This window comes from Malaya genurostris, chromosome 3 (genome assembly GCF_030247185.1).
Source record: "Malaya genurostris strain Urasoe2022 chromosome 3, Malgen_1.1, whole genome shotgun sequence".
Taxonomy (NCBI): domain Eukaryota; kingdom Metazoa; phylum Arthropoda; class Insecta; order Diptera; family Culicidae; genus Malaya; species Malaya genurostris.
Genome location: NC_080572.1, coordinates 244,313,565 through 244,324,489, shown reverse-complemented (window position 1 = coordinate 244,324,489; position 10,925 = coordinate 244,313,565). Strand labels below are relative to the sequence as shown.

The following is a 10,925-nucleotide window of genomic DNA, read 5'->3' as shown; positions in this document are numbered from 1 at the left end:
ATGTTTACTGTCATAGATCCAAAATGTGTCGTTCGTTTTAAATGAAAAGTTCACTACACCCAACTTTTTTTTGCGTGTGTGCATGACAAAAAACCATCTTCGAATAAATAACAATAAATAAAATAATTGCGGTGATCAGCACACGAAAACGTGAACCAAATACAATAATGTTAAAATTCAAGAAATAGTCTTAGGTACTATTAAGAAATGCCCTCAGCATCTTAGAACAAAAGCAGTGTGCCTTATTGAATATCTTGTTAAATTGAAAAATAATAATAATAAAATACACAAAGAATCCTTCTACGACCAATCACCAATTATCGGCTAATTTCCTGGAAGAGTTTATAATTTGAGAACACCGTTGAAATCCTAACCATCCACTGATTAGTCAATTACTCAATAATTAAAAATCGATTCTACCAAGAACTAGTCGTGCAGTAGAAATCCTTCAACAAAGTTAATTATTGAAACTAGTCTAGCGGTAGTCATTTGGACCGTGTTTTACTCAGTCGTTGCGTAGTTCATTTCTTCATCACATCAAGAGTAAACTAGTTCTCAACAAGTTTACTTCCTTTATGTTGAACTTGGTTTGGTCATAGCAAATGATAGATAGATTCTCCAGTATACAGTTAATTTTTTTTCATATGGGTTCTCAAAAAATCATTTATTTTTTTTCCTTACATTTAGGTGAATATTTATTTGCTATTAACAGATTGTTACGAGTAATTGAAATGCACGCATGGATGTCATTATTGTAAGCTCTCATGTTAGTAAGGCGGTCCTTTGGTTTGTTGATTAGCTCGGAAACTTTGGGCGGCTACTGCTGCTGCCATATAGCAATCGTTAGGGCACACCCCGGGAACACCCGGTGGTCCACGAAGTCCTGCGATACCTGTAAAGATAGTGAACGTGTGTTTTTACATGCAAAAATATGTAGTTTTGACTGATCGATACTTACCAGGTTTACCAGACTCTCCTCGTTCCCCTTGACGCCCGGGAGGGCCTTGAACTTCCAGTCCCGGTGGACCCTGTGGACCTTGAGGGCCTATGCGAATGAGAAAAATCAAGAAATCTTTTGAACATTTTCAATGAAACCATTTTTCACCTGGAGCACCATCTCTTCCAACGCCGTCGTGGCCTGGTCGGCCTTCAACCCCTGGTTCACCTCGTTCGCCGGGAGAACCTGGAAGTCCTGGATTCCCAGGTTCCCCTGGATAACCTCGATCTCCTATTCAAAAGAAATATAATTAAGAAACGAAACTCAATAAATAAATGGATTGAAAAGCTTACCTGGTAGACCCTGATATCCACGATCACCTTTCGGTCCCGGTTTACCCGGTAATCCCGGCTTTCCCGTTCTCGATTCACCCGGGAGCCCTGGAGGTCCTATTAATCCTTCCGTAAGTTCCGCTAGATGATCTCTCAGTACTGAAGCACAAATATCTCGTACTTCAGCCTCGGTGTAGCTTCTTCCAGGTAATCCAGGTAGACCTGTAAACTTGACAAGTGTTAAAACATTCATGATAAAGTTTCCCATCACGTACCCGGAGATCCCGGTTGTCCTGTCACTCCCGGTATTCCCTGCAATCCAGGAGCTCCATCTTGCCCTGGCGGACCAGGCAACCCGATCGATCCTTCGGGGCCGCGCTCGCCACCTGCTCCTCGTACACCTGGCAAACCAGTATAACCAACTGGTCCACGATGTCCGTAGGACATGAAGTTTTCAAAATATCGTCCACTTCCTGTAAAACATGTTCAGCATTCAAAAGTAGGAAAACCTGCAAACGATTTCTAGGTACCTGAAGATGCAACCTCAGACGGTGCACCAGGAGGTCCAGGAGGCCCTGGAGGACCTGGAGAACCGGGAATTCCTCGTGGACCAGGTATTGATACTCCCAAGTTTCCTGTCGCATAAGCGCCTTCAGTCGGAACGGGCCCCGGTGGTCCCGGTTGTCCCGGATGACCAATAGGCCCAGGAGCACCTGGCATTCCTTGTATTCCTGTCGGGCCCCGAGGCCCTGAGTCACCCTTTTCACCCTTTTCGCCGCGTTCTGTCAAAGATTGTACTACTGATCCCTGCGGAAGAAATTCTAATTGTATATCGAAACAGATTATGAAGTATAATGTTACGCACCGGTTCCCCCTTCTCTCCTTTGGTTCCGGGAGCACCTGGTAATGAAATTCCATCTCTACCCGGAAAACCAGTTATTCCTCGTTCACCCTGAAATAATGTGCCTCAAACGTGGTTCATACACTAAAAAATATGCGCTACCTTTTCGCCTATGAGTCCTATCCCCGTAGTTCCAGGAGGACCGGGAAGTCCCCGCGGACCAATAGGTCCTTGCAACGATTCACCTTTCAATCCGGGCAATCCATCGTAACCTCGTTCACCCTTGAGTGACAGAAAAACAATCGCAAGTTAGAATCCCATTAGCATAAAACAAAATAGAAACTACCTTTTCTCCTTTGACTGCAAATCCTGGAGGGCCTTGTGGGCCTGGTAATCCGGGTGGTCCTATGACGGCAGCACCAGCGATAGCCGCTGATCCTGGTTCTCCTTTTTGCCCTACTGCTCCAATGGCACCCTTTTCTCCTTTTATCGAGATACCGGCAGCACCCTCCAAACCCCTTGGACCAGGCGGGCCCTACAATATATATTTAAGGTTTTTTATTTAATTTCACACAGGATCAACCCTCACTTACACGTCTCCCATTAAAACCGGGCTCTCCTTTAGCACCTTTTTCACCCGGAATTCCTGGGACTCCTGGAGCACCCTGCGACAATAAAAAAACGATCAGGTTTAATAAAACATCCTAAAATCAAGAATTTGCAGCTCACATCCGTCCCGTTGTATCCCGGTGGGCATACGGTATTACAATCTGCTTTCGGTTCCGGTCCATGTGGCAGATTAGTCTCAACGTGAGCCACTTCATACAGTGGTAATTCATCGCATGTTCCATGGGCAGGACGCGTCGGGTCGCAATTCATCACCATCCACTGGAGATCAACTATCGGTGATTCCGGTTCATGGACCGAAGTTTCCGCATAGCGCGAAATGGAAACAAATCCGTTGTTGGTATCGAAACGTCCTCGGGGTTCCAACGGTGCATTCAGATGTCCGTCCACATCCTGAACCGGTTTACAGTCGACCCATAGATTAAGATAATCATTTGTCACTCCCAGCATGATTTTGTGCCACCGTTGATCAAACAACTGAAAATAGCTAATTAACATTTCGATCCAACGAATCACATAATCCTGAAAAACTCACCGACGAGTGATGATACTCAACCACCTGCAGTTCCCCTTCGTAGCTCGGGACTCCTACCTCCAGGGTTTGCCTACCCGGGTTCATCGTTACGGCCAGCTGGCTTTCGTGGTGCTCGTTTGTAACCTCAAACATGTGCCACGACGAAACGGGCTCAGCTTCCGTTCGGAATGTACATTCCAACGAAAACTGCTGGGGCAGACCCAGAGGAAATGCGTCAATCGCTCGCATTGTCAAATTCGTTTGACTTTCCAATCGATATGCCGTTTGGAGACTGTTCGTTCCTTCGATGCTGAAAATATGCTCGCCATTGTTTTCAAAGCGATCCAACTGAAACTCTCGAATAAGATCGAAAGAGCGTAGGTCCACATCGCCCGGTTTCCAACGGCCGCAGGGTCCTTCCTCGTATTCACCGAACTCGAAAATGTCCTCTGGAATTACGGGAGTGTTTTTGTGGTCATCAATTAGTTGATAGGTAATTATTTATGTACGTTACTTACGGGCTAAAATGATGCACAACTGCAGTTGCAGTGCTAGAAGTAGTTTGAACCTGTAAATCATATGAATGAAATTAAGGTGATCTGCACTAATTGAATTTTTTTTGAAAATACTTGGAATAACAATGCAGAGGAGAACTATTTCCATGGATTATCACTATTTTTTATCTTATGTGAAAAAATAAAGGCGGTCAATTTTGTTATCTTTGCTTCTAAATGCTTGAAAAAATAATCAAGTAAAACAGAGTACCCTAAGTAGGGTTTTGAAAAACTCAAAACTTGTTCGTCTCGCATCGCTGATGTTTTTATATTTCCCCTTTTAACACAATTTATTTTTTTTAATCGGACTCAAATTGCATCACTTTCTAATAGTTGTAAGTTTTTATCCATTACGTACTTTCAATTAGAATTTGAGATGAACTAGTTTAATTTGTAATGTTTACACTGTGTAAGTGACAGTAGAAGTTTCCAGATTTCGCTCATTGTGGTTTACATGGTTTAAAAGTGGTTTTGCCACAAACGCAAGAAGAACTTATAAAATCACTCGGAGTTACTGAGTCTGCAATTTGCCAACATTCAAAAGCAATGAGAATGATCCGAAAGGTAGGCAATCGGGTGCCATATGAATTGAATCAAAGGGATATCGAAAACCGTCTCTTCACGTTTCTTCACTACTCCAGTGGCACAATAAAAAAGGTTTGGTGAAGTGAAAAGTGGGTCGATTACGACAATCTAAAATGGCAGGGTGTCAATCCAGGCCGTATATTCATGGTTTGAAAGTTTTGCTCTGTATATGGAGGGACCAACAACTGACAACACAGCACAGCCAGTAAAAACATACTTAGGAACACACAGACCTACTCCTACGTCACCCGCTGTATTGCCCAGACGTTGTTCCTCCCGATTACTATCTGTTCCGGTCGATGCAGCATGGCTTGACTGACCAGCACTTCTCCAAGTATGATGAAGTCAAAAATGGATCAATTCACGAATTTTTTAAATAGGGTATCCGTAAATTGCCAGAAAGATGAGAAAAAGTAGTGACTAACGATGAACAATAGAATATTGAAATTTCAACCATTATTTATCAATAATGTTGAAATTCCGAAACAAGAACCGAACGAACTTATATGTACCCCTAATATATTGTTTAAGCTACTATTACAAAAATTGACTATATAATACACACAAATAAAATGAACATCGAAGGGTGATATTTCGTGTTAGAACGAATATATTAGAATATATTAGAGTGACCAAAATATCTCCGTTACCCTACATCATCAGTTTTCTCCCTGTATCCCTACTTTTCACTCAAGCACTGGGTAGGAGAGTACACAGAAAAAAATTATGAATTTTACTGGTGGCATAATTCAACAAAGAGTGGAATTTGCACTCGGCTACCAAGTGCCACTGTATGATTTCATATATCAATTATTTATAGAGCAGATGTGTGCTTCTGTAGCTCTGCCGAGTAACCGGTGTGCTTTGTGATCTAATGTTTATCGGTTCAAGTCACGTTGAAATTTTCGAAATCGGAAAAAAAGTTTTGATGCCAAAAGTCTTAGAATTGCATGAAACGTCGAGATTTAGTGTCATCTCGAAAATTTTGTCGTGAATACGACTTACTTTACTATGGGGTGCCTTTTCAAAATTAGCCATATGGAAGAATGGGCGAACTTAATCGTGAATATCTCGACTTTTATTAATGGTAGCAACATAATTCTTACACCATTTCATCAAAAATATGATCAGGAATTTAGGATAATATTTTGAACATTGTGCGATAACCACAAACAACTCAAAAATAATGTTTTCTTAAAATTTGAAAACAACGCGGAAAACTCTTTACTTTTGCTAGGGTTTTTCGCGCAAGGACGACGATTTTGAGGTAGTCAGGCACATATCTTCAACTGAATGCGTATAAAAGGGGAACCGTGGTCGAAAATCGATCATTCGTCATCTAACACTCGATGTGGATAGACGAATAACTTACTACGACTAATTTCGATTTTGTTTTGTTTTTTTATTCGCAGTTGTCTACCTACTCCAGCCATGGGTTAAACGCGCCATAGATCCGAGAAGGATCCAAAGGATGCTAAGCGTCTGAAGCCAAGTGATGTAAAGGTAAACGATCGTTTGCTGAGTAAAAACCAATATGCTGGTCTGCCAGTTGATGTCGAAGAGGAAATGCAGAAGAAGGAAAAAATGCCGCCTTTCTACCTGAAGGGCTTCTCACCAACTCTACGCTCGGATTTCAACACACTGATCAGCAAAGGACTACAGGCAACAATCCGTTTATGTATTGAAGGCTACAAAATAACTGTTCCGGCTTTAAACCACTACAAAGGAGTGGAATGTTATCTGAGAGTAAAAATTTCTGAAGTGGCCCCCCCATTTTTCACGAGGTAACCGATTTTACAATAAGTGTTTTTGTTTTGTAGTATTAGTATCTACGAACATGTTCGTGAAATATTTCGTCGATATTCGAATTTTTTATGCTATTTTAGTTACATTAACATTTATATACCTTTTCATTGTAATGTTCCCTGAAACTCAAGTTCTCTTTCGAATTATACGAAACTTTGCAAATGCATAAACAACTATTTTTGTCATAGAATGAAGAAAAAAATGTTAAATTTTACTAAAATTTCTGCTTAAATTTTCCAAAGAAATCGATATTAAAGTACCTTCTTCACGAGATTTTTGTTTCTGTTAAATGCTAAAATGTTGCATATTTTATTGGTTTTCATAATCAACAAAAAAATTTTTGTGCTCAAATAGGGTTTTTGAAATATTTGATTTTTTGTATACGCGCGCTGTATGCAAAGTGCACCGCGCGAGCGAATCGGTATGGTGCGGCAGGGTTCGGTAGGGTGTGATGTCGTCAGTGTGATTGAAGCGAGTTGCGACAGGTTTGGACAAGTAGGCATAGAAAATGATTTTTTGCCTTTCTCATCTCAACTTTTTTAAATTGTAGTATTTCGATGAATTTTTGCTGTAATATATAAGAGAAAATGAACAATATGAAAAGGGCATCATTACAGCACTAGGTAGATAAAAACAGCTTTCTCTATTAAATGTAAGTCAGGAAATTTATTGATCACATATTATTCCACAAGTTCGACTCTAGATTATTCAATATTTTGTGGTGGTTTGAACAGAACATTTACAACAAATACTTCGTTGTCGGAAAAAAATCTCAACTGAAAACGATTAAATCGTTATTTCACATAATCATCAAATGGCAAAAGTATAAACCGGTACATCGGGATGTCACACAGTGCACGAACTGTTTGAACTACGGCCATGGAGCGAGGAATTGCCACATGAAAAGTCGGTGCGGGAAATGTGCCGAATCACACAATACCAACGATTGCCTACTAGATGACATCGCTGTAAAATGTGTGAACTGTGATGGCGACCATCCATCTACTAGCAAATCGTGTCCCAAACGTGCTGAGTTCACAAAAAATCGACAACAGGCGTCCCGCAAACAATCAACGCGCAAGAATGTTCCACAGAAGGATGAAATTAATTTCCCACGGCTTCCACCGAAGAGGGATATTCCGAATTTACCGCCACTTCCTCGCAGCAATCCAAAGACTTCAGCCGCTGGATCTCAAAAAGAATCTTCCTCAAGAATCCCTCCTGGATGGGGCAATAATCAACCACAAGCAAAGGATGACTCTGGTGATTTATTCTCTGCTGAACAACTGATCGTCATTTTTGAAACAATGACAACAAAACTACGAAACTGCAGAACGTGGTTAGATCAAATCAACTCCTTAGGTAAATTCATCATCGAATATGCAATATAAAGAGTTGGTTAAAGTAAATTGCTATTTTAACTGAAACTCATTTTAAACCTGAAATTTCTATTTTTATTTCCAGTTACAGGATTCACAGGCTCGACAGGGCAACTACCAGAGGAGGGGGAGTTGCCATTGCCATTAAACGATCCATTCAGCACAGGCTTCTGTCAGCCTTTAAATTGCAACTTATAGAAGCCATCGGAATTGAGATTACAACGACGATGGGACCCATCATCATCATTGCAGCGTACTGCCCCAAACAAACCAATCTTCGAGATGGTACGTGTGCATCATTGAAGCGAGATCTGGCTATGCTCACTCGACGACAGAACAAATTCATCATTGCTGGGGACCTGAACGCACGGCATGAGCTGTGGGGAAACAAAAGACAGAATCGAAACGGATTCGTACTTGAAAAGATTACGAAGCTGGACAATACAACATCCTCGCTCCGGATCAACCAACGCGACTTTCCAGATCGGGAGTTCTTTCCATTTTGGATATATTCATCAGCAACATCGACATAGACAGCTCTCCAGTTGTCTTCAACGAGCTCTCTTCCGACCATTTTCCAGTAATATTGATGTTGGGATCTTCACCAGAAACAGTGCCTATTCAACCTCGGAGGAACTAATATCGCACCGACTGGGTCCAATTTCAACAAATCGTCGAACAACTTATTAATATCAATGTTCCACTAGATTCCCCGATGGAAATCGATGCGGCCCTATCTTCCTTCCAGCTTTCAATCACAGTCGCTCGTGATAGGACGGTTCCAGTACAACATATGCCGTGTTCCTCTCTTCATATTAACAGTGTCACCAAGAAACTCATCCGACTTCGAAATATCTACCGGAGGCAGTATCAACGAATTGGCATCCTAGATGAAAAGACTTCTTATAATAACTTAACTAGGATAATCCAGGAAAGGATATCTGAGCATCTCAACAGGAACTTCCACCAACGCTTCGAGAAATTCTCCCACATTCAAAGCCCTTCTGGTCCTTAACGAAGGTGCTTAAGAAAAAACCGAAGCCTATTCCTCCTCTGATGTCACCCCAGGACGCAATTGAAGGAACACCTTTAATCACACCAGTAGATAAGGCAAATGCGCTAGCAAGCAGTTTGTGTGTTGTCACAATTTGGGACTCAACATTGTTAGTCCACATGAAAGAGCCGTTGCAGATAGCGTAGCTGAGGTTGACCAATCAGACAGCTTGGTTCCTGAGGAAAGTAGAGTCACTGCGAATGAGCTGATGGCTATTGTGAAAAAATCCAAAAATATGAAGGCCCCCGGTTTCGAAAACACATTCAACATTGAGCTGAAACATTTGAGTATTCGCTCATTTGACTTCTTAGCTAAAATTTTTAACAGGTGCTGGGAGCTTGGTTACTTTCCTTCAAAGTGGAAGTTAGCTAAAGTTATCCTAGTTTTGAAACCGGGAAAAGATCCTTTCTTTTCCAAGAGCTATCGGCCCTTCAGCTTACTCTCTGCCCTATCCAAGCTGTTTGAAAAGTCAATACAAAGGCGAATTCTTGCTTTCGCAGATGAACAGGATATATTACTGGAAGAACAGTTTGGGTTCCGGAAAGGAAAATCCACCATCCACTAACTCACAAGGGTTGACAACGTCATCGAGCAAAATAAATCAGTGTACAAAACGACTGCCATGGCAATATTGGATATTGAAAAGGCATTCGATAATGTGTGGCACGATGGCCTGGTGTTTAAACTGCATCGGTATAATTTTCCCATGTATCTTATTAAAATTATCAAAAATTATCTTGCATGTAGGGCATTCCAGGTTTCTCTGAATAAGACACTTTCAGAAAGATTTACTATTCCTGCTGGTGTACCCCAAGGAAGTATCCTAGGTCCCATTCTATACAACATTTTAACATCAGACATCCCACCTCTTCCGGGTAGTGGTGTTTTGTCACAATTTGCTGATGATACTGATACTGATACTGATACTGACTACAGACAGGTCTGGACGCTCTAACTGAATATTTAAGATCTCCAAAACTTGTTCCATCAGACGAATGCCGAATACGAAGTTATGAGATGGCAATGAGATGGCCTCCCTGGATATACTAGAACAAAATTCGAACAATACTGTACGAAATTTGAAGAGAGGTGCTCAATCTCTGAAATACAAATAATAAAAAAATAAAAGATATTTATGCAAAAAAAATCGTTCCTAATTGTATTACTAACGCGTTATTTGCAAGAAGAATTCTTAAATTTTTTGAACATTTCAAAATCATTTTGTTTTATCACCACATGATTTTTGCACTAACCAAAGATTTTCCTTCATTTTGGACTCTTTTATTTTTGATTTTTCTTCATTTCGCTGATTTATTAGCTTGATTGAAGCATTTTTAAGAATATTTTCTTCACGAATCCTCATACACGATTTATTCATATTTGCTAGTAACAAAATACACCGAAGTTTTTTATATACATGGATAACCTACCGCTTCAAAAACGCATAACTTCGGAAATTCGTATAAAAAACCAAAAATGAAACTATTTTTGTCACAGAAATGCGAAAATCATCAAGGTCCGGGATTCCAGGTCACATAAAGAGTGAGAGAAAGAGAGATAATTGGGAAAAAAAATTAGAGGTAATTCTACATCTCGAGGATACATGTATTTCTAAGCCATCTGATATTGAAAAGCAATTTCTTAAAAAAAAACTTAATTTCGGGAATCTACCCTAAAAGTTCTGCATAACTTCGGAAATCCGAAAGAAACCCGCAAAGTTTCGAAGATCTGCACAAAAAAGACAATGAAATTGACAACTCAGCGTTTCATTTCTTATCATCATTTTGACACGAGTAAATCAAGATAATTCAATAATTTCCAATGTCATGCTTTCTGGAAATTCTGGATGCTTTCTGAAAAATATTCACAGGTAAAACAACACACCTCATTGTCACGGAATTACGGGAAACTGTATCATTAACTTTGAATAAAACACATTTCCGCTGATCACTCTGATATTATAGCAAAAGAATTCGAAACGATCCAACCGATTGAAAATACTCTAGCAGACTAAACAGCTATGCTGAAGGAAAGATCTTCTTCAATCTTTGACCCGATCACAATTGCCATACCATATGTGTGATCTAATTTAGCATACCAAATGGACAGCGAAACGTTGGAGTAAATATGACATAATAGAATTTTTGTTTTCGATTGAACTTTCGTTCTACGGAACTAACGAGACTTTCGCGACACTTGACACTGCTACACAAGAACTATTTTCTTGCGTTGGGTGAGCACATCGAGTAAATATGTTCTCCAGATGTTCCCAAAATAAGAAGACAATAATTTGATT

At 40.3% G+C, this 10,925-nt stretch overlaps 1 protein-coding gene across 1 annotated transcript; it reads right to left on the bottom strand.

The window, feature by feature from the left end:
- Positions 1–703: 703 nt before the first annotated feature.
- On the bottom strand, positions 704–10,626 carry LOC131436864 (collagen alpha-1(IV) chain-like). Its single transcript, XM_058605817.1, has 14 exons — positions 10,514–10,626; positions 3,770–3,819; positions 3,273–3,700; positions 2,840–3,214; positions 2,704–2,775; positions 2,457–2,645; positions 2,273–2,392; positions 2,135–2,221; positions 1,800–2,076; positions 1,545–1,742; positions 1,291–1,491; positions 1,106–1,228; positions 959–1,045; positions 704–892 (listed from the first exon to the last, which is right to left on the bottom strand). The coding sequence occupies exons 1-14, from the start codon at positions 10,516–10,518 to the stop codon at positions 768–770; spliced, it is 2,337 nt and encodes a 778-aa protein (XP_058461800.1). The 5' UTR covers positions 10,519–10,626; the 3' UTR covers positions 704–767.
- Positions 10,627–10,925: the final 299 nt, after the last annotated feature.

What these genes read in the sequence shown, in the direction of transcription:
- LOC131436864 (XM_058605817.1), bottom strand. An exon ending in TAGGACTCATAGGCGAAAAG is followed by an intron (nt 2,222 to 2,272) that starts GTAGCGCATATT and finishes ACATTATTTCAG; the next exon opens with GGTGAACGAGGAATAACTGG. An exon ending in GTCTGAGGTTGCATCTTCAG is followed by an intron (nt 1,743 to 1,799) that starts GTACCTAGAAAT and finishes CATGTTTTACAG; the next exon opens with GAAGTGGACGATATTTTGAA.